This window comes from Mirounga angustirostris, unplaced genomic scaffold (assembly GCF_029215605.1).
Source record: "Mirounga angustirostris isolate CCGP_5_RB_7025 unplaced genomic scaffold, mMirAng1.0.hap1 SCAF_2, whole genome shotgun sequence".
Classification (NCBI taxonomy): Eukaryota; Metazoa; Chordata; class Mammalia; order Carnivora; family Phocidae; genus Mirounga; species Mirounga angustirostris.
The window spans coordinates 75,443,127-75,467,953 of NW_026991710.1; the positions used below are offsets into that span (position 1 = coordinate 75,443,127).

The 24,827-nt window shown below is 34.8% G+C and overlaps 1 protein-coding gene across 1 annotated transcript in view; it reads left to right on the forward strand.

Moving 5' to 3' along the window:
* GRID2 (glutamate ionotropic receptor delta type subunit 2) overlaps positions 1–24,827 on the forward strand; it is a 1,408,631-nt gene that overhangs the window by 763,122 nt on the left and 620,682 nt on the right. The window contains exon 4 of the mRNA XM_064584815.1: positions 16,398–16,603. Coding sequence (XP_064440885.1) covers positions 16,398–16,603 — 206 coding nt within the window. The remainder of the gene's footprint in view (positions 1–16,397; positions 16,604–24,827) is intronic.

The following is a 24,827-nucleotide window of genomic DNA, read 5'->3' on the forward strand; positions in this document are numbered from 1 at the left end:
GCAATGCAAAATATGAGATAAAAAGTTTTACAGAATGTAGTCTTAGCCCATAAGAAGCTTACAATTAACAAAAGAGGTAAAATATTTATGACTTTTTTAATCGAGAAAATAGTGTGTTAAGTGTCATGAATGATGCAAACTGAATGCTAATGGTGTGTAATGAAGAAGGTGTTGAATTTTTGGCAGCAGTGATCAAAGAAGGCTTTATGGGTGGACCTTGACGTTGAAGGTTGCCTTTCAAAATGCTAGCTAACTTCACAATGTGTGAGAGACAGTCACTCCAACAGAGAGAAATTGTGAACAAGTCTTATAGCAATAAAAATATTAAAAATAATCTCTCTGAGCATTTAATTTGCCAGGTCCAAGAATAAGTATTTTACATTAAGTCATGTAATCTTTTCAACAGCTCTATGAAGTAGGTAACATTATTATCACAATCTTACAAAAAGGAAAACAGAAAAAAAAAACAAAACTGAGTTACTTTCTCACAAAACACAGCTAAGAATGAGCTGAGTTCTAAAGGCTGATCAGAGTCTACACTCCTAACTACGTATAATGAGTATAAAGGAGTTGCAGTGTACTATTCCCCAAGAATATAATAAAAAGGGCTAATCTTACAGAGAGCATTTATTATATCCAGGCTCTGTTCCAAGTGACTACAGTGCCTACACGTATCATCTCGTTTATGATGGTAATGCTGCTGCCCCTGCTGATGATGATGATGGTGATTTTTTGCAAATGAAAAAGCTGAGGATGTAAGACATCAGGTAATTTGCGAGTAAGCTGAGAAGCACGAATTCCAACACTGATAGTCATTTCCATAGTTCTCATTTTTCACCACTATTTTGACTCTATAGAAATAAGAATAAAATTAATTCCTGACAACTGTAAAATTTAAAAAAAAATGAGTTTACAAATGAAATACATAGAATCATCTTTATTAAAGAGAGAAAATGATGTCAAGCCTGCAGATCTTCACCATATTAAGATTTTCAAAGAAAAGTACTGTATATCAATTCAAGAAGATTTGGCTATCATTGGAGGTATGGAAACAGGACAGTCATTGGGCCAAAGTAGGCTGACCCATTGGCACAAATAGCTGCCTTCCTGCAGAATAACCATTCTTGCTTTTCAATTTGCCAACAAAATGCGAAGTTCATTTGAGAGACCAATACCTCCCATTGAAAAACTACATTTTTTGGCTCTCTTACAGCTGGGAGTTGTGATATAATATTGTCAAGAGCTATGAAGGGTCTGAGATTTTACCCTACTTGCAAGCTAAGTTAGCTTGCATCAATTTCATAGATACTGGCAGAAAACATTCTACTTCTTTAGACAGATAGAGGACTTTAATACTCATGGTACAGCAAGCAGCGTGAACCTCATATTAATGTTGTTTCCTCTTGACCTCCTGTCTTACAAGACTATGTGTAGCCACTCTGGTGGATGCTGTGCATGCAGTGGGCTCGTGTGACAGCTAAGGAATCCTGGCTTAGGGAATCTCTATCTTTTATGATGGGCTTCTAAGTAAACCTGCTTGGCATATGTCCAGAAAAAGACATTATCTTCATTGTAAATAAGTCTCTCTTATCTAGGGAGAGTTTCTGCTTGCATAATATGAAATAAGACACAAAATCTATGGAGAATTGTCTCCCCAAAAGATTTTTTGTTTGTTTGTACAATATTGTTGGCTTCTAGCAAATTTCCCTGTGTTTATGCCAGTCCTAAAACCACTCTGGTTAATCTTATTGACAGGAGGTAGGATCAGATCTATTCAATTTGTCTCCTCTGTATTTATTTAAAGAAACTATAAATAAGATTTTTAATGAGCAAGATTGATCTCAACCATGCCCATCAGGGTCCTGGACTCAGCAAGCTGAATAAATCCCATAAACTATCCAGAGTCTACTTTTTTTTTTTTAATTAAAGATTTTATTTATTTATTTATTTGAGAGATAGAGCGAGAGAGAGTGAGAGAGCACAAGCAAGGAGAGCAGCAGAGGGAGGGGAAGAAGCAGGCCCCCCGCCAAGCTGGCAGCGTGATGCGGTGCTCGATACCAGGACCTTGGGATCATGACCTGAGCCGAAGGCAGACGCTCAACCGGCTGAGCCACCCAGGCGCCCCAAGAGTCTACTTTAAAAAGTCAGAGAGTTTCCTCCTTAAATTTCTGCATAAACCTTTTTACTTGGCCAGAGGCATTGATCCAGGTACAATAAGATTTATTTGTAATTGCAAAGATTCTACCTGTCTCACAAGGAGAAATTCTGTCATCTAGAACAACCTTGGCCAGTGAGTTGAGGCTGACCTGAATGACTTCCAAGGCTGAAGTGGTACCATCAATCACTTTAGTGAAATTCAAGGGAAAAAATTCTAATTGGATGACTCTTATCATGGGGAAGACTATCTATAGGACACATATCAGTAACAAGTAGATATGGCTCCCTGTGGCTCTCCCAAATTAATTAGGGTAAGCCTCACTTTAGAGAGATCTCAGTAAAGTACTACATTATCTGCTGCTAGTGTTTACTTAAACACTTTAAGGTCTCAAAGCCACCCCTAATGACTCTTGTCTTCAGAAAGGAGGTAACCTTCACACAAGAACTACAGTTCTGGAAATGCACATGATGTCCCTGGTGTGGGAGGGGGGTTGGAAAGATCGAGGTTAGGAAAGAGTGAAGGGAAGGGTTGGTTGCATTGCTGGGATCCCCTGAGTGAGACATACATCAATAGGTCCTTCAATATGACTTCTGGTATTTCTAAGAGTTCTCAATTCATATAGGATATATGAATCCAGCTCTTGTTTAGGAGAGACAGCCTGAGGTCAGTCAATACAATCTGTCTTTAGTGTTTGTTTCAAGGGTTAGCAACCTACTGTTGGGCCTGAAATTTCTTTTTGTAAATAAAGTTTCACTGGAACACAACATGTTCATTTGTTTGCCTGTTGTCTGTGTCTGCTTTTGAGCTACAATATCAAGAGTTGAGCAGTTGCAGTAGAAACAATATAACCCATAAGCCTAAAATATGACACCATGGTCCTTTAAGAAATTGTTTACTAACCTCTGTTCTATGGCATCATCTGGTGATTTTCTTACCGCTCCATGTAATGAATGAAAATAGAGGCAGAGAAGGTATTTGGAGAGATAGGTGTTTTGCAGGAGGAGTGCATCTCCTGCTGTTTCCAGTAGTCTTTTTGATAAGATTAAGGGAATGATGATCAAATCCTGAGTATAGCCCTCTCTGATGAGGAATACCAGATCCAGCAGTTAGTTAAATTTAAGGCCTTTATATCAATTTGAAAGGTCTGCACCAGGGTATTTCCTTTCACGAAGAGAACTCCAAGAGTTATTTTGAAAGACAAAAGTCATTCATGTACATCCATTCTATCTTAGGGGGCCTAAGGATTTCCCTTCCCTGTGTTGGAGGTGTTGCTCTTTCTCCAGTTCCAGAAATATGGTGTGTCCCATTCCAATAACTGTAACTTCATTTTTTTCTTCATTGATTTCTGTTTGCACTCAGACCTTTTATCAGGAATGTTCAGGTGCAAAAAGACAGGACATTTTTATAAAACTTATGGAGACCAGTTATGTCCCCCCACTTTAGCCTGCAATGGCCATATAGGAGGACTTGACAAACAGTGTACTCACCATGTGTTCATTATCCTTATGTTTCAGAATCATGTCAGTCCAACAAGAGACTCCAGGAGGTGGGAAACAAATATAAGTCTAACTCCCTTAAGCTCCATTTAAGCCAGGCAGGCACCCAGGTTGGTCTGGAGAAAGAGAATGAAGTGTCATACTTAGGAAAGGCATCAACCCACTGAGCCCCAAGCACAATAACTACAAAAATAAAATAAAATTACAAAATAAAATAAAATAAAATAAAATAAAATAACAAACCAATGGAAAGGCTTAAATAGCAAGCAACTAAATGTCCACCTTTAGAATATAGCAAAATAAGACTGTATTAAACCCTAAGTAGAATAAATAAAATAATTAATTAAGGGTAAAATTAATGAAATAGAAAATTAATAAACAATAAAGAAAACTAAGAGAGTCTAAATTTATTAATTTTGGGGGTACCTAACTGGTTCAATTGGTAGAGCATGGGATTCTTGATCTCAGGGTCATGAGTTCAAGCCCCATGTTGGGTAGAAAGATTACTTAAAAAAAATTTTAATAAAATTATTAATTCTTTGTAGAGATTAATAAAATTGAAAAATTCCTAGTGAAACAAATTGTTATTAAAAAAAAAAAAACAAAATTTACCAGTATCAGAAATAAAAGAAAAGATATCACTACAGAACTTCCTCAAAAAAAAAAAATGAAAATGTACTGGAAGTCCCAACCATGGAAATAAAGCAAGAACTAAAAATGAATAGTCATATAGTTTGGAGAGAGGGAATTAAAAATTTCTTTTTGTCAATACACAATTAGATGCATAGAGAATCCTATGAAATCTCAAAAAAAAATCATACAGAAATTTTAAGTTAATTTAGCAAGTTTACAGACTAAAAGATAAATATTTGGAAATAATTATATATTATAATAGCAGTAAAAAATTGGAAAGTGAAATAAACAAAAATGTGAAAACATAGAGTGCCTCAGGAGAAATCTACAAAATATTGCAGTACATTTATACTGGAAACTACAAAATTTGACCAAGAGAATATATATCAAGAGAATGATATATATAATATCATTAAGATGTCTATTCTCAATAAATTAATTTATAGATTCATTGTAATTCTAATAAAAAATTTGTAAGCTCTTTTGAGGAAATTAATAAGCTGATTCCAAAATTTATATGGATATCTAAAAATATCATATAGCCACAATATTGAAAAATAATAAAACTGGATTAAATGCTTTACCTGATTTCAAATCTCACTTAATATTGGCTTAAGATTGACAAATAGATCACATTAGGGTTCAGAAGCCTACTCATTTGTACACAGTCAATTTGTTATTGATCAACATGCCAAGTCAATTCAGTGGAGAAGTGCTCTTAACCAACAGTAATGAAACAACTGGACATGTATATAAAAAGAGAAGAAAAGAAGGAAAAGAAAATAATAAAAAACCTTGACTCCTATCTCACACATACAAAATTTAGTTCAAGATTAATCATAAACCTAAACTAAAAGCTAGAAGAAAACATAAGATAATATTCTTGTGACTCTGGGATATGCAGAGAGTTCTTAGACACATCAAAAAATGAATCTAAAATAATAATTTGGACTTCATCAAAATCCATAATATCTACTCATTAACGGACACCATTAAGAAAATAAGTAGGCAAATTACAAGCTGGGGAATATAGCCCAGGACATATATCCGAGAGGCTTATATAAATACATAGGACATGTAGAAAGCTCAGAGAATTAAAAAGAAAAATGATTCCTACAATGCAACAATATGAGACCAACAAAAATATATAATTAAAAATGGGCAAAAGGCTTGTGCAAACAATTCATATAAGAGAAAGATACGTAAAGGAAAGAAAAAGGGGCAAAAATCACTTTGCCTATCATAGTTTTAAACTAAATAATTGAGGGTTCCTGGGTGGCTCAGTTGGTTAAGAGTCTAACTCTTGATTTTGGCTCTGGTCATGATCTCAGGGTTGTGAGATCCATCCCTGAGTCAGGCTCTGCGCTGGGCATGGAACCCACCTAAGATTCTCTCCCTCTCTCTCTGCCCCTCCCCCTCCCTGTCTATAAATAAATAAATAAATAAACTAGCTAACTAACTAATAGCATAATTGAATCACCATTTAGAGATTGTAGATTCATAGAAAAAAATCATTTAGAATTGAATGTAGTGGATTCCTAGAACCCAAATTTGGTAATAGAGCAGAATGAATAGAAGAGCTTTTTAATATCATAATACCTGAGTCCCATCACAGACTCCTGGAATCAGCATTGTTGCAAGGTATGCAGCCAGCTTTGTTCCTCAAGGAGGCATTTGGAAACAAATTTCAGCAGACCTTTTCTTTCAGCATCTTTAATTGTTAGCATTGTTTCCCCTTCCAGAATATTCCGAGGGAGAGAGAACTTATTATATTTTGAAGGAGCTTACTTCACATTTGGACACTGGGTGTCTCTAGTTGTCAGAAAGTTTTTCTTGATATGAAACTTAAAATACCAATATTGGACAAAGTGATCTATTTTCTGGAATAATATAAAATAATAATCATTTTGCTTAAAATCACTTATCAGTAAGTGAAGAAAATTGTTATGCTCCCTGAGCTCTCCTTAGTCTTCTCCTCCCTAAGTACCATTTTCAACATGGGCAATTTCCCATTTTCAATGTGTTGTGCTTTTCAAAGATTTCACTTTTCTAAATGTCTTTATTCCTATCTCTCTAGTTTTTCAGTATCTCTGTATATGATCTGATACATTTACTGATTATTCATTAAGCCTCATGCTATCTTATTGCCTTAGAGAGAGGAGTAAAACCTCTGTTTCTTTTTAGCAAAACAAAACAAAACAAAATTACACACTGGTACTTCTTGTTTTTTTAATAATTTTTTTTAAATAAATCTTTATTGTATCATTCATCATATTGCCTTACCCCTCCAATTTTTCATCCTCAATTTATTTTGATTTCAACCAAATCTCCAAGAGGAAGTTTGGTCAAAGAGGTGGAATATGATATTGAAGAAGGCTCATTAAAAGCAACTGGGAGTAGTCCAGGTAGACTCGCTATCCCAGAGGTCTATACAAGGAATTAGTTGAATGTACTAGCCAATGGCTAGATTCCAGAATCAAGGAACTGACAATATACAGAAACCAGAAATTTATAATAGTAGTAGATGATTCTTAAAGTAGAATAAAAGCAGATATATTTCTTTAAAGGAAGGATTCTATTCTGAGAATATTGATGAGAGAAAAGTTGAATTTCATACCTGGGAGAACTGAATAGAACTGATTTACCAAAGTGACATAAGTGGTAAGGTTGAAGTGCTTTTCAATGAATAAGCTACTTGAGTTCTTTAATTTCCTTTGCTTAAAACAATATTGGTCCCACAGCCCAATACTGGATTTGATCTATTGATAGATCTATTAGATAGATCAAGTTATGAAGGAGGGATAATATGATGACAGGGATCTAAGCAACTTGTTACAGTAATGACACAGATACATGTACTTATTGAAAATTGTTAGACATCCTCTTACCATAGCCTAATCTCTACTTCAGTTTATGTATTGATTTCATTCTTAGGCAAGATAGATGACATTGGTGACCCTAAGCATATCTTTACAAATTATTATACTAAAGAAAGACCCTCTTCCTGCTTTGTTTGTATATCAAATATCATACATATAGGTATTTATCTATATACCAAATCTTGGGCTCTGTTTGGATCCTGTGCTGATCCTTGAATCAAATAAATTGGCCAGGCACTTGGTGGGCTCTCAATCACTAACCTGAATTATGTGATGGGTGAATTACCTCTGGGTGAAGTGTAGGCGTATGTGGACACATATGCTTCTTTTTTCAGTTTGAGGGAAACCTTGCTTATAAGAAAAATAATTATTTAAACATTAATTAGATTATTTTATTTTAGTTAATTAAATTTTAAATATTTTACTATTATTAAATTGAATTATATAAAATATGTAAATTATAAATACTTGTCTTTGTAGTTCAACATTTAAAATTGCTTTTAAAACATACACTTTCAAAGTCTAGTTTGAGTATGTTTTTGTTTGAGTATGTTTTTGTTTTAGTTTAGTTTAAATTTATTTTATGTTCCCAAAATTTCTGATATTCTCCTTAGTTTCAGGATAGTATTTTTTCTTTTACAACAGAATTTTTAGCCATATGTAGATTTCTACTATACTTTGTTAAACTGAGTATTTCTGAAAATCAGAGACCTTAAAGGGCATACTAGGTGTTGATAAATATCTTAAAATGGAAATGATTAAATTAAATATATATATTTGTCTATATATATAAAAATATACATTTTTGACACCCATAGGCACAAAAGCAAAGAAAAAAACTCAGCTCTAAGGATTATCAAATGGGTTACTTATGGGCTCTCCCTCATTCTGAAAACACTGGTTTAATGATTCCAAATTATAAGGTCAATATATAGTCGAGTGACCTGAGATACTTACACATTACCATTAAGTACATCAATGTATCACCCTTTGTTACAATTAAATTGACATATGGTAAACCCCTTTGAAATGAACATTGAATGATCATCCTCATGAATGCATTCCATGGAATAACAGTGTTTATTCCATGCATCTTGATGTAGGTTTAATCAAGGCCCGTAAAATGGACACATTCCTCTTAATTGATTGCAAATGTTTATAATTACCCTGAGGGTGTTTTCAAATGTCTAATGACTATAATATTATTAACTATCTCTCTAGACAGTCTTAAAGCTGTTTATTACTCATTTGGCCACTTTCCAACTTTCAGTTCTCTCATTTACTTCAATGTGCATCAATAAGTGTATAATTAATCCAAGCATTTTATTGAACTATTTCCTTTGCATTAGTCCGTATTATGTCAAGTAGTTAAAAATGATATATTGTACTACTTTGGATCTGTTCATTAGTCAAATGTCCTTATTGATCAGCATTACTGTAAAGATGACTCTCATACTAAAACACTATGATCTAATGCTAAAATAGTAAGTTCTCATCAAATAGAAAATCTTAGTGATGGGCCACTGTTGTTGGACTGTGTCATCTCAAAATCTAATACAGCATATTATCCTTATTTTCTAAATATACCACAAATGACAAGGCAATACTCAATGGAGACTTAAATCCTTTTTGAAGTAAGGGTTCTTCTAAACAAAAATTTTTAAATCACTCAGTGGTGAAAAGACTTATTTTCTCAGGAAATGAAGCACTTTATAGAGTATGCTTTGCAATTCGTATGTTGGGAAAAGCCATTCAGCTCAATGATCTCATGGATCCAGCAACATGCCATATTCCTTTCTATGTAAAAAGAAAGTCATGAGATTCTAAATATTAATTTTAAAGCTCAGAATTCTGTCATAATTTCAGAAACACCAAGATTGGCTGAATGCAGTGCTAATCTCTTGCTCCAAGTGAGGTCTTCAATGCATTAAGTGATCAAAATGATTAAATGCACCCAATCTACTCAAATGAGGGAGAGAGATGAGTAGACCAAAAAAAAAAAAAAAAAATCAGACTTACCGAAACTTAGTGACAAACCTCTTTTCCCACCAAATTCAATATTTTAAATGTGATATTTGAACATAATGATCAGAGTGAGGAATACTGTTTGATAGATTACAGAGAATGTCACTAAATTTAATTAGATTGCAACTACAGTTTGGAAAATGAGTAGTATAGTAAGATTCCTCTATCTACTATAGGGCCTGTGTTATCATCAGATGCTTTAGAGAGTGAACCCCTTGAGGGCAACAATTGTTTTTGCCTTGTTCTTCTAAGTCCTTTTACTTCTCTTCTAAGTACCTTTCAAAGTGCTTGACACATAGTAAACAGAGAGTTGATTCTAAAAGGGATCTATTTGGATGCTGACCGAAATGAACAACAGGATATCATACTACTGGTTTGGGGGTCAGTTTGGAAATGTACTTATACATTAGTTTTTAATATAGCCTGGGATTTTTTCAATCCTAATATACATTAATGTAAACCATTTTTAATATAGATTAAATTTAATCTTTCATTAGTGATTATAATGAAGTCATTATTTTACACAATTTAATAAAATAAATAATTAAGCTTCATGGGGTGCCTGGGTGGCTCAGTCAGTTAAGCACCCGACTCTTGATTTCAGCTCTCCCAATTTCAGGGTCATGAAATGGAGACCATGCTGGGCTCTGTGCTCAGCACGGAGTCTGCTGGAGATTCTCTCTGTCCCTCTCCCTCTGCCCGTCCCCCCGCTCATGCATGCACTCTCTCTCTAAATAAATAAAAGCTTTAAAAAAAGAAATAAAATTAATTACTTAATTAATTAAGCTTCAATCAGCCAGTACCTCTTGGAGTTTTGTGGGAAGTGGTCTAAATAGGTTACACAAGTCACAAGTCAGATGTCAGAGAAATTGATCATTGCTAGAATATCAAGTTCTGAGGGTGTTACCTAGATCAACGCTTAGTCCTTACTAAGATTTTCTTTTTTCATTTCTTCATAGAAAAAGCAGAAGAAAATTAAGAACAAATGGGACTTTTGACTGGGTTAATAAAGTCTTGATAATGAAAATGCACATTGCTTAGAAATTTGCTTTAATGTTTCACAAGTCCTATTTCCTTTTATCAGAACAACCCAGTAATTACAGTAATTAAACTTTTTTTTTCAGCAATAAGGTATGGTTAGTTGCTACTTATCCTATGCCTCCATTCCTTGCTTCCATTTCTTTTATTGGTATTAATCACATTAAAACATAATTACCAGTTTAAGCTGTCCTTTGCTCTACTCAACTGGATGTACCTCAAGGATAGGAACTGTGGTTTCACCTTCATCACCAAATTATCAGATGTTTATAGAAAGATGTTATATTAGTCAATAGCCTTCCTCTTGAAAGGGATAGAAGCTCATTTCAAACTAAGTAAGCAAAAAGAAAAAAAAGCCTCTGTTTTACTTCACATGTTGGCTTCACTCAGCTTCTCTCTAGACACACTGGCTCTTGCAATCCCAGAAGTGCATCATTACAACTTGTGATACAAAAGAGAGATCATTTTTGTTTCATTATCCATATATCAAATTTCAGTCCTCATTTGAATCCCGTGACTATCCCCTAGGCCAGGGACATGGTGAGCTCAAACTGACCGTCCTGAGATACCTGACCACATAGAGTGTAGATTGCCATAGAATGTGGAACACAAGGGATGGGTCCAGGTTTGTTTCTTAAGTGAAAAATGAGGTTTTGTTATTTGAAATCAAGGAGAAGAAACACTGGGAACTTAAAACGGCAGACATTAACTATGAAATTAATTCCAAACTCACAGGGCCATGTGGGTATCAAACTAAGGATCCAAACCCATTTGTCTAACATCAAGCGTAGTGTGTTTTCCATAGTAGAAAGTTGTTTCAAAAAAGAAAGGTGCAGTGACTTATAAAAGCAAATTTCTTATAAGGTCAAATTACCTTGAAAACCAAAACAATAAATGCAAGGAAAATTCCTGGATGCATTCTGTCCTGTGCCATCCAAACCCCCCTTCAAAACTAAAGCATTTATTTCCCCATCCACTGAGAGTGTTGGCAGCTGACTACCCTCCCCAGGAATTGCCCTCAGGTGAAGAGAACCACCAAACCAAAGCCCATGCAGGATGATAAAGTTTCTCCTCCCACTGGTCCTAACGTAGGAGAACTCTGAGGGCATCACACTTCCCAGGGTCTGGGCAGGTCTCTGCTGAGCATCACCACGGCTCTCCCTCTGCCTACTCTTGCTCCCTTTCCTGCACAAGTGTTATTCCTGAGAGCTATCCCCAGTAAACTTCCTGCTCTTCCATCCTATCTCCAGAGTGTACTTCCCTGGAACTCTATCTTCTACAGCATAGTGGGTTTTCTTTAGACCTGAAGGACAGCTAGAGTTAGACTAATTAATAACTGAAACCAATGACATGTTATTGGGAGAGGTATTAAGGTTTATTATGTTTCTTAATATTTTTATTTAAAAGTTTCTTCTATTTAAATAAAGTGTAATGCACACTATTAGTTAACATGTGAACATCTCTATGCTTTACCTTCTGTATAGCATGAGTAGAAAAAAATCATTAAGAGTAGTAACAATATGCTAATCCAGGTTCTCTGATAACTACCTGTAAGGAAATCAAGCAGATCAGACTAAGAGACCATAATCTAGGCAGTATGCATAATGTTTCAGGTATGTACATATATGGGGGAAAGGGAGAATCCATAATCTTCATGGCTTTTTCAAAGGAGTCTGTGACACAAAGGTTAAGAAATTGGAGCATTGGGTCCCAAACTGGTTTCTTAAGGATCATCAGCTAAGAAAAATCTCTGGTCTTTGTCATGAGAGTTTTTATTTTATTGGAATGGGGTGGGGCTCAGAAAACTTCTTTTTCAACAAGTTCTCCAGATGATTCCAAAAATAAATTAAGTGGACCATAATTTGAAAAATAGCGACCTAAGGACTAAAGTATACTTCTATATTAGCTTTCTATTGCTGCTGTAACAAATGACCACAAATTTAGAGGCTTAAACACCAGAAATTATTATGTGACACTTCTGGAGGTCAGAAGTCTGACATGGTATCTCAATGGGCTAAAATCAAGATATCAGCAAGTCTGTGTTCCTCTCTGGAGGTTCTTGGGGAGAAACTTCCTCACCTTTACTTGCTTCTAGAGGCCATCTATATTTCTTTGCTGGAGTTCCTGTTTCCCCTTCATCAAAGCCGGCAATGTTGCATCTCTCTGAATTTTTCCCAAAGTCAACTTATTCTTTAGTAGTCAGATCTCCCTTTGACTCTCTCATCTGTCTTTTTCTTCTAATTTTAAGGACTCTGTGATCACTAGACCCCCCCTTAATAATACAAGAAATCTCCCCATCTTCAGGTCAGGTGATTAACAACTTTAATGCCACCAGGAGCATTAATTCTGGGGCACCTAGGTGGCTCAGTTGGTTGGGCGTCTGCCTTTGGCTCAGGTCATGATCCCAGGATCCTGGGATCAAGCCCCGCATCAGGCTCCCTGCTCAGCGGGAAGCCGGCTTCTCCCTCTCCTCCCCACTCATGCTCTCTTCTCCCTATCTCTGTCTGTCTCTCTCTCAAATAAATAAATAAAATCTTAAAAAAAAAAAAGGAGCATTAATTCCTCTTTGCTGAATAACTTACTCACAGGTTCCAGGGATTAGGATTTGGGCATCTTTGGAAGGTCACTATTCTGCCTACCACAAGTTCTTTTGTAGTGCCCAGGAAAAAAAGTCATTTTTTCCCTAATGTTATGTTTAGTAACTCAGTTAATAAGGCTTCCACCCTTCACTGTTATAAAATTATCTGGTCAGTAGAATTAATAATCACTGGAATTACTGAACTGAAATGCTATCTAACTTTCTGTTATTAATAAATAGTACTTAGTCATACCCACAGGCCTAGAAGCTCCTTGAAGTTAGGCACCCTGTCTTGTCACTTTTGTTTCTGTGACTTTTATTTTTACTTCTTGTCAAGTAATAGACACACAGATAAGGTCACTGAATAACTGTCATGGTTAATTATGTTCATGAATTAATAAAACCAAAGGTCTACTCTCTCTTTTAATGACTCTTCCACAGAGCAGCTAAGAGACAGCATGATTCAGATTCTTCTCATATTAAACTTACCAGTTGCCACATATCATGGGTGTTTAGTGTTATTCTTAAACAAGCAAAGCCATTATTATTTAATTTATGCATTCCAAGAGTCTAAAACGTTATGTTTGTTATTTTGGGTAGCTACCCAACAGTAAATTTTAGGCAATTATGCTCTATAGGTGTGGATAGGGGTGGTCTCTTAACAAGTGATTATCTACTATTATTAACAATAATAGCAACAACTATGTGTTAGACCCTACACTGGATTTTGCGCACACACGCACCCGTGTGCACACTCTCACTAATCTGATCTTTGACGACATCTATAAAATAAATATTTCCTCATTTACAGACCAAAAAACAATTTTGAAAATTTTGCAATCACATCATCTAGGCAGTGATAACCACAATTCCAGACTAAGGAAGAAAAGGATAGCTTGTTATCCACTTAGATGCTCCACTTAAAATTTTCAGTAGGTTAAAATTGTACTTAGGATAAAATCAAAACTTCTTTCTGTGTCTCGCCGGGAACCACAAAATCTGACCCTCCCTCTCGATACATGTTCGCCTCATTGCACTCTCACCTCACTAACAGAGCTGCACCCACACTGGAATCCTTTCCGTTCTTCAAACACAATCTCTTTGCTGCCTTGGGGCATTTTCCGTGCTGTCATCTTCTCTTCCTACTTCTTTGCCTGGATAATGACTTCTCATCTTTTAGATCAGTTTAAGTACCAGTTTCCCAGAGAAACCTCTCTGGAGTATTACAACTAAAATACATTCTCCTCGCCACCCTGTCATTATCTACCAGAGCACCCTTACTGTTTCCTTCCAAGCACTTAGTGTGATTTGTATTTATTAGTTTACTTGCTCACTATCTCAGTGTGGGGAAGGGTATTCGCTGTTGTATTCCTTGCACACAGCATTGTATCTGTATTCAGTAAATACCTTGTGGAACATTCTTTTCCTTTTTCTTAAAGTTAAGATATGACATTGCACCAGAATATTATATCTGTGAACAGAAGGTTTCCTAGAACATAAATGATCTGGAGTCTTAAGCTTTGGTCACAAAATATATTTCAATATATTTCTTGTTTTGTTTGTCTTATATTTAGCTGTCCATTTAAGTGCTTCAGTATAAAGAAACAACAACTACTTACAATTCAAAATCAAGGATCTGCTCTGACACAAATTTGAAAGGCATATTGGTTCTGGGGTGGGGCCCAGCCTTCTGTATTTTTAATAAGATTCCCAGATGATTCTGATTCATACCAAAGTTTAAGAACACCTGTTGAGTGTGTTCATAGTCCTGTTATAGGTCTACCTGTATCTAACCTTTTGTTTAATCCATGCTTGAGTATTTTATAACCTCATGTACTTTCTGACTTGGGTATTTAATGGGTACATAATTACTTATTAATATATTATTCCTGCTTTTGCATCTCTTGTTCTGCTCTAGATGAGGCTTTGTTCTTTTAAGCTGCTATGATTTTGACATCCTGGGTTTATGATATAATTCGGAATAAGAAATACGAGGTAGACTTCATACAGTTATTTATTTTAAGAGTTTGATATTCACTAGATAACATATACTATTTATAGAATTGTTTTAAAATAAAACCAGTCATACTCTGGTTTCTCTTCAGATCGTATAAATCTTTCGCCTTTTACTAAAATAAAACCAGTCATAAAAAGAAAGCAAAGTTCTTTTTATTAATTTGTAACTCTGCAAATATAAACTTTTATTGTGAGCAAATATCAGCTTCCAAATTTGTGGCTATTTGTTTTCTTGTTCTGTGGGCTTCTATATTGCTTTAAATTGGTAATGTAATTAAAAACATTATTGCCCTCAAGAGGCAAATTTTACATGCATGCAATTATGTACAATTGGGAGTTTTGAGATGTAGTCCATTCATAATAAGTAATCTGTAATCCTTATTACTTCTTATCTTTCACCAGTTTTTCCCTTTAAACATTTTATGCCATGGATATATATAGAAAAATATGGTTTGTTGTATAGTAAAAGCAAATCTGCTATATTAAGATTATATTGTGGCAGATACATCTTCCAATTGTATTTATCAATGTTCAGATCCCTTCTATAAACAGCCCATGTGGTACTAGGAAGAAATATTTGTAACACTTCAGACACTTATTGTTACTTAAATATACATCAAAGTACAATCTGTAAACACTTTATGTAGACTGGGTTTTATCCTTTTTATTTAAATATGAAATAGAGACAGTTTTCTTTTTTTTAGTTTAAATTCAAATTAGCCCACATATCGTTGGTTATATGATATAGTACTAATGATATAGTACATCATTAGTTTTGGATGTAGAGTTCAGTAAGTCATTAGTTGCATATAATACCCAGTGCTCATCACATTTTCATTTGATAATCTTTTAGAACTTTGCTTATTTGGAATTGCTAATATTCACTAGCAAAATGAATTTTTTGCTAAAACAGGTTTTATACACAAAGTACATTTCCCATACTCCTGAAAAGAAAACTATCTCTTACCAAGTTCACCGTATTTGAGCTAAGGAGGTGGTAATCATAAAATAGACAAAAACGTGGCTATTTTATTTGTGGTCTAAGTGACTTAAAACCCTTAGAAGACAACTGCTCTAAAACCCTTTCTATTTAGGTTGTAAATGTCAACTTTTAGTGGTATTGTTGTCCGTTTTGAGAAACATTAGTAATTTTGATTTAGGTTCATCTGCCATTAACAATATTCATATTTTACCTAAAGTTAATATCACTCTTTAATGCTGAGCAAAATAACAAATGTACTTTCTTTATCTCACATTTATTTTAGACAAGTGAGAGTCCTCCTCAACTATTTCCCTCTACTCTGTCCTAAGATTTTATAGAGGTGAGATAATTTAAAATGCTCAATGGAGAGAAAGAACTTCATTTAAAGAATAATAATTCCTACATTTTTTATGTAAACACATTAAGTCATGCTATGCCTAAAATATATTTGAGAGTTCTATCAGCTACTCAGTTAGTAGTTTTACATACCCTACAGTGTTGAACAATAAACTGCATTTTGGTGTGAGCGAAATAGCTTTTATCGCTCTTCTGCACTCTAATTCACATTTTGATGGACTTTTGATGTTCCTAGATATCCGTGGAATACAGGAGTTTTTGGACAAGGTGTCTCAGCAGGGAATGGATGTTGCATTGCAGAAGGTAGAAAACAACATCAGTAAAATGATCACCACTCTCTTTGACACCTTGAGAATAGAGGAATTGAATCGCTATCGAGACACTCTTAGGCGAGCCATCCTTGTTATGAATCCTGCTACAGCCAAATCTTTCATCACTGAGGTAAGTAAAAATTGTCATGGGGTTGGAGTAGGGTTAAAAAAATTAAATGCTTTGGAATAGACCTCACAGTCAAGTTGAAAATTAAGAGCAGGATAAGGGAATTAACTACACAACTGTCATTAACACTAATGGAGGTAGGTAGCACACTGAATTCCTTGCTTGTTGCATCCATCCTGCACTAAATTTTCCCACATCCTGCACAGTTAACTGCTGAAAATGTTTATATTTATATATTTAAGCACAAAGCCAGGATGATTTTAAGAAATGTCATGGGAGTTTAAAAATGTTGTTGACCCTGAATTACTTTAACACGTTCAAGAATAAATTCACAAGAGCACAATTCTCCAACTAATCCTTAAATTTTTGCAAGTCAGAATTTTACCTCTGAGAAAAGATATACTTGAACCAGGCTGTTATTGCCTGAACGTGATTACTTTTACAAAAACAAAGAGCAGATTTACTTCTGTTCTGTGAACTTTGTAGCAAGATGAATAATTAAAACTGTCTGAAACTCTCTGCAAAGTGATGACCATTGTACATTCTATGATGCTGCATCTTCAAAATTTTAATTGTATCTGTTAATTTGGCTAGAAGCTCCAAAACTTTGTAAAAATACGATTAAGACTTTTTAATGATTGGTGTAACATCTTTATGTTCTAAAATGCTTACTAGTGCCCTGACAGGATTATTGTCATTTGCCTTACTTCAAGTTTTTAATTTTGTATAGTGCTAGAACTGGTCATGACATTACATACTTTCACATGGGTTTTATTAGTAGTGTTTTTACTTTTGGTGACTTTATTTGACTAATACATTTTTCCTCACTTCTCTAGTAAGCTTTCTTTAGCTCCCAAAGTACTGCTACAAAGCCTCCAAATTAGGAATGTGTTAGAAATTCTTTGACACTCTATAATCTAATTGGTATCAAGGAACTGAAGCAGAATATAAATCACTGAGAAGAATAAAACTTTTGGAAAACTATCAATAACGCCATTTTTTTTAACATTTTAATAGAGTACTTTGTTATGCTGTTAAGGACAAATAGAGAACTTTGACCTTTTCTAATGCAGCAAATTACTCAGAGAGTCTTTTTGAACAACTAGGTCTTTCCACAGTAGAAAGAATATTTCCAATTTTACAGGAGTTAGTTCTTTCCTTCAAGAAACCCAAAATCTGCTGAAAATTTTAAGATAATTACACAAAGATATATAACATAAATTAGAATCTTAAAATTATAATAAGTGAGGTTGAAGCATCTATGGTCGTCTTTGGTTGGGGATTGTGGAGATCAGAGAACACTTCATTGAGAAGGCACATTTGAATTGTACTTATTATCATGAGTAAGAATTCATGAAAGAAGTGTGGTGTGCAACAGACAAATACAAGTCCATCCCAACTACTTTCTGGTCATGTCGGGTTAGCAAATTACCTAACATTTCTGAACCTCCATTTTATCATTAATAAAATGAGAATAATATATTGATTTCAACTTATTAAATTTGTAATGTAATAAGACATCCTGTGATACACCTTAAAGTTGGGGAGAGGGAGGTAGCACCTAGTAAGTACTTAAGACACGTTAATTTCTAGTTCATTTTTTCTAGCATATAGCACGTGCCTGACCATAGCAGATGCTCAAAAAATACTTGGTGAACTGAAAAGAATATCAAGACTTGCAAAGACACAGTCCTTGACTGAGTGCTCAGAATAGAGCAAGTAGTTTTGTATAGGTTCAATATAGGATATGTGAAAAAGAGAAGTGACACGCACTATGTAACACATGGCTTTAAACCAGATGGCAAAGGCCCATGAGTGCCAGGTAACAATTCATGTATATTTACTAAGCAGTCAGAAGAAATGGGCTGAGAAGAGGGACAGATTACCAAGGGCTTTTGCCAAGTCATGATCTTGACTTGTATTCTGACCATGGCCCCCTATCCTTGACTCTGAACTTTGATACCTGTAATAATCTACTGTTTCTGTCTTTGTTCCTAAACATATAAAATCTATTTTTGTGAGTTTCCTGAGATTTCTCTTCCTTCCTCTACACTGACACCACTTTTTCCCCCACTCGCTTGTGTTTCACAATCACTGAGTTTATGTCTCCAAACTGTACTAAGTTTATTTTATAGTCTCAAACAGTGATGTAAGACTGACAGAAAGAATGTGAACCCACTGCCTTCCCCATCCTAAGCTAGCTGTTTTCTCTGACCTGTATATAGTGGTTCCCGTTTTCAATTAACTGTTTTCAAATATCTCTCCTCTTTCTTCTGCTCATCCACGGGTTCTGGGAGCATTTCCTCACTTAGGAAAGAGACTAGCCCCTCAATACCAGAAACAATTAATTCAAAAGGCAAACAGCATGGAATTCAAATGGCACACAGCACAAAAGTTCTGGAGATAGAAAGAATAGATTTTGTTATGTATGTTTATATGTGGTCTTTGTTCTAGGATAATGATGGCAACACTAGTTTCTCCAGTTTAGCCCAGATGGTCTGCTTGGATTTTGTAGACGAGAATCCTGTCTGTCTGTCGATCGATCGATCGATCTATCTATCTATCTGTCTGTCTATCATCTATCTATCATCTTTCTATCTGTCTATATGTATGTCAGCTTTCAAGGACATTTTGCATGAGCCAGTGTGTGAGAAGGCCTTTGTGAAAATCAGTATGTGTTTAACTTGAATCAGTCCTCTTTATTCACTAATTCTGTATTTGCAAATTTGCCTACTCACTGAGATTTATTTGTAACTTGAAAATCAATACTAAGGATGTTTTCACAAGCCGTTCACAGAAATGTTCAGAGCTGTGAAAAATTTGAGTTGCCTAAGGTTGCCAACTAAGGTTGAACAAAGCTGTGCTCTGCATTCTTGTTTCAGTTCTCATACTGTAAACAAATGTCCTTTTCGCAGTTTATTTCGTGTCTCCTTTTTTTTGCATTTTTTGGTGCCATTTTTTTTTGGTGATTTCACTGTTTAAAATGGCCTCCAAGTGTAGTGCTGAAGTGCTCTCCTTAACTGTGATGTGTCCTACTGAGAAAATACCTGTTCAATAAGGTCCATTCAAGCATGAGTACCCTTGGCCATGAGTTCAATGTTAACGAATCGACATGTTATTGTTTGAATGCTTGTGCTTGCCCCCTCCAAATTCCTATGTTGAAATCCTGTGCCCAATGTGATGGTTTCGGGAGGTGGGGCCTTTAGGAACTGCTGAAGTCCTGAGGATGGAGTCTTCATAAATAGGATCAGTGCTATTCTAAATGCTAAAAAGAACCCTGCAGAGCTCTCTAGCGCCTCCCACCAAGTAAAAATGCAACAAGGAGTCTGCAACAAAAAGAGGGCCCTCTTTTGCATGGTGCAACCATGCTGGCTCCTGACTGAACTACCAGCCTCCAGAACTGTGAGAAATACATTTTTGCTTTTAATAAGCTACCCAATCTATGGTATTTTGTTATAGCAGCCCAAATGGACTAGGACACAATAATCTGTATATACATATAACATATATTAATCATACGTACAATATGTATTAAATATATAGATACTGTATATAAATTTAAATCTCTTCAAATAGAGACATAAATAAACCCAGAGCCTTGTAGGAACCAACCCTGTATTTCCCCTAGGAGCAGTGGTTCAGCATTTATTAATTCAGTGTTCTCAGGAAATTTACAGAACATAACTACTGGGAATGATAAGAATTGACTTTGCTCCCATACTTTTCAGCTCTCATCTCATTCTTGCCCTCCCTTTGGCTTGGCATTTGTCAAGTATCAAAATTTCTAGGGCTCTCTAGACTCCATCCTCAGGACTTCAGCAGTTCCCAAAGGCCCCACCTCCTGAAACCATCACATTGGGCACAGGATTTCAACATAGGAATTTGGAGGAGGCAAGCACAAGCATTCAAACAATAAGAGATGAGAGGGCTCTCTGCTGCTGCCCCTTACGACAATAACTAGTCTGTGGCTTCTTCTACCATGTATCATCAGATAACACTACCTCATCTGCTTTTCTTTTTTCAGTAATTTACTTAAAAACACTTTTCTGATCATCTTTTCCCTTTTTCCTCATGGTTATTGGTTTATATACCTACACAACTCCTTATATTTTATTGGGGGTTTAGGGGACAATCCCTTTAACCTTTTGAGTTGGAAGTTCCAGAGTATTCTTTCAGATTTTTAGAGGTTAAAACCAAGCAAACATAAGGTACTTTAAGAACCATTGTTACAATTTTTAAGAAATATCTGAATAATGACATTTTAAATTTGGAACATGCAACATTTTGTCCAAATTCCAAATTTACAGTTGAAAAAACTAAAGGCCTCTCTAGATGCAATCAATATTGTTCTCTAACTTCCTCCACCAATGTTTAACACCCTTGCAGCCAATGCTGATTGTGGATGGTAAGGGACACTCACAGTTTGAAAATAGTAAAGTTGTCAGCGGGTCAAAGGGGTACACGATTGACAGATCCTAAGAGAAGCATTTGTAGAAATAACTTACCAAGGATTATATGATGGATAGAAAGGCATATGAAGCTAGAAAGAAACTGATGGATTGGGATAAAAGGAAAGATAGAGGAAGTAAAGGTTATGATGAAGGCAGAGCCTGGTTCAGTAAGGACCTAAGAGAGGGAGAGAGGGAGAGGGGGAAATTCTAGGCAAAGAGGAGGGGATAGCAGAACTCTCACTTTTACTGCTTCACATTATAAGTGGGCACAGAAAGTTGTTGAAATATTCAAAGGAAACATTAACCTCAAAGTCAAAAGAATGAGTTTTAAAAAAGAAATTGCTCACTTAGCATTGTCATTTAATTGCTAACGGGAAAAATGGGCATATCAATTCTGTTTGCATCTTTTTTTTTCTGTCTCTGGAGCAATTATGTGGCACTGAGTTAATTACGCTCCCTTTGAAGTCTTAGAAATTTAATACATGTCTACAGTTAGTGCTCCACCTCTCATTCAAGAGTTTCAAAGCTTTAAGAAAAATACTGCTGTTATGTGCAGCTGAGTAAATCAACCTGCTGTGGTATCAGTAGAAAATTGTTATCACAATGTACCTGTTAGTGTCCTTGAAATTAATATGGTGAATCAGGAATGCTTACATGGTTTGATTTAAATATGGATTGGGATGATATTTTGAAAAACAACTTTTTAAATATATATATATATATGTATACATATATATATGATAGATTTGCATTAGAAACTACATAGGTTATATCCTTTCTAGAAAGTATATAACAGTCCTATATAAATTAGAACTTTTTGTCATGGTTTTTAGTTTTCAGGTTTGATAAGAAAATCAATTCTTTGAAAACAGGAAGTTTTATTACTTATATGGTAATGAATATCATTTCCTATTTGCATTTCTTCAAGTTTTCAGAAAGGAACCCTACTGTTACATGAAATTCTTTTATTCTGCAATGAGAGAAGTATATCATCTCTTATTCTTTAAATGTACTTTATGAAATAGTTTTCATTTTATTGTACTATATTCCAGAGAACTTTGATCTTGTCAGACAACTTAAAGGCAAAGTTACTTACTTCAAATATATAAGCAGCTTGCCAGAAAGAAGCCTTTAGGAAGGTTTAGGAAACAAGTGAAGATCTTTCTCAATGGATACAACAAGGTTCCCAGTCACCAAAAGGTACTCTGAATATTGAAATTACTGTGATCATTATTTAATAGCTATTTAAGTAACTCAATATTCTACCAAAAAGAAATTATTTGGAAACATTACGCAATGTACAGTTTTTAAAATGATACTAGTATAATGACATTTGAAAAAAGGAACTTATAACAGTATTTTTTTTCCCAAAATATATCCATTGCATGAAAGTCTCTCTAATACTACTGTGTTCATAAATGGCTGCTATACATTTTTTAGAGTAAACCTTGTATTGAAATATAACATACACCTCTCAATTCTTCCCATTCAGTTTTCCCTCCCTTTCCCTATGGTCCTCTGATCAAAAACTATTGATGTACTATATGTTGGCTAATTGAACATAATAAAAAATAAATAAATAAAATAAAAAATAAAATTATTTTAATATTGTAAAAAAAAAGAAATACAACACACAGAAGAATAGTGTACATAAGTGTGTAACTCAACAAATTTCCATGCAATCAGTGTCCAGGTTAAGAAATAGTGCATAATCGGTACTCCCAGGTTCCCTTCCTGTGCACCACTCAGTTATAACCCCCCCAAGGATAGCCATTATTTTTACTTTTAACACAGTAAACTAGTTGTGATTAATTTTAATCTGTATATGAATAGAATCATACTGTATATGTTTTGTCTGTTTTCCATTGGCCAACATTATGTTTATGAGATTCATCCATGTTGAAATATGTAGGCAAAGTTCATTCATTTTGATTGCTTCAAAGTATTTTGGTACAAATATGCCACAGTTAATATAATTTATGTTGATGATTTTTTCTAGTTCTGCCTATTACAAATAGTGGTTTTATGCATGTATTTTTGTGTAGGTATGTATTTTTACTGGGTGTATACTTAGGAATGGACTTGCTAGCTCAAGAGTAATACATAAAGGTATGTCATTTATTAAAGCTAGATGATACAGCCAGTTTTCCAAGTGTTTATAGCCACTTGGATTTCTATTTTCTATTAGCATTTCAATTTTCCACTTTCTTACCAACACTTTTTTTTTTCTGTCATCTTCATTTTATTTATCCTCATGGAAATGTATTAGATTTAGCTTTTGTTTCCAATTTGCATTTTCCTGATGGAGTTTTTTGGTATATATATTGACTTTTTTTGATATTTTATTTTATGGAGTGCACATCCAAGTCATTTTCCTTTTTTTCCCCTCATAATTTGTAGAAGTTTTATATATATTAGCGATAAGAGTTCATTGCCAAATGAATATATTTTCAATACCTTCTCCATTGTTTGTCTTTTTACTTCATAAGTAGTGAATTTTGATGAGCATAAATTTTTATTTGTAATATAGTCCAAGTTATTAATTTGTTTTCTTTATAGTTAGCATTTTTTGTCTTTTTTGTTTGTTTTTAAAGAAAGCTCCTCTTCTAAGGTCATAAAGGTATACTCTTATGGCTTTTATTTTTGTTTTTGTTTTTTAGAAATTTTGTTTTATCATTTACATTTAAATCTGAAGTTCATTTGAAATTGATTGCTTTACATGGTGGATGGAAGAGGTAGAGATACATTTATTCTCCATATGGTGTCTGTTATTCGTCTCAACATAGGACCAGTGTGCCTAAATTATGTTGGGGAGGAAGAATTTCCTGTGCACTTCAAGGTCCTTCTAGCTGGACTAAGAATCAAATTGACATGAAACAGATTAACAGGAGAAAATAAATTTCATTTTGTACATATAGGGAATCCACATGAAGGTGCAATTCCAAAGACAGTCACTAAAATGAGGTAATATGTCATCCTGAACTAAGGAGAAGAGGATAAGGGTCTGAGACTTCAAAGGAAAGATGTGATTCACAGGAAGAGTAAATGTTTGCTAAACAAATGTTTGCTGGGCTATTCAGAAACAATGGAACAGAGAGGACTTTGATTAAAGAGGCCTTGCTGGGCCCCTCCCTGTCCATCATACTTAGTTCATATCATAATGTTGTTATCTGTGGTGATAGCTCTCTTCCTGGGCTAGGTCCTCTCTCTAAATTCTTTTAGGCCGTTGTGGGGGGATGGGAGTAAAGAGCTTTTCCTGACTCTGCTGGGTTTTGATTGCTTTAAACTCAAAATAATCTTCATGCCAAAGCAGCATATTTCAGGGGGACCTGTCCCATACCCCTTCAATGGAAAGGGAAGTTAGAAGTTCCTACCATCAGTGAATAAAATGGGAGCTCATTAGTGTATTTGAAAGTATAGGGCTATTATGTCTGTACAGTGCCTTTATCATATACATATTTTTTTCTCTGTAACATGAAGCACATGACTTTAGGAGAAAATACAAGATTCTACTGATGATTTCATTGGAATAAGAATTTTTCTATGCTCCCATGATAACAAAAGTCAATAATGCTGGGTCCCAAGTAGCAGCTAGTGGCCAGTCACTCAAAAATTCAACTCATTCATACGGTTTTTACAATGGCAGGAAATTCTAAGAGAAAAAAGAATTTTAATTTTGCTTGACTAAAACAAACAAAGCCTCTAACAGGCACTGCTTCACTCATGACTTAATTTCTTTTTCTTGTATCACAGTTATCAATTATTATTGAACTGCT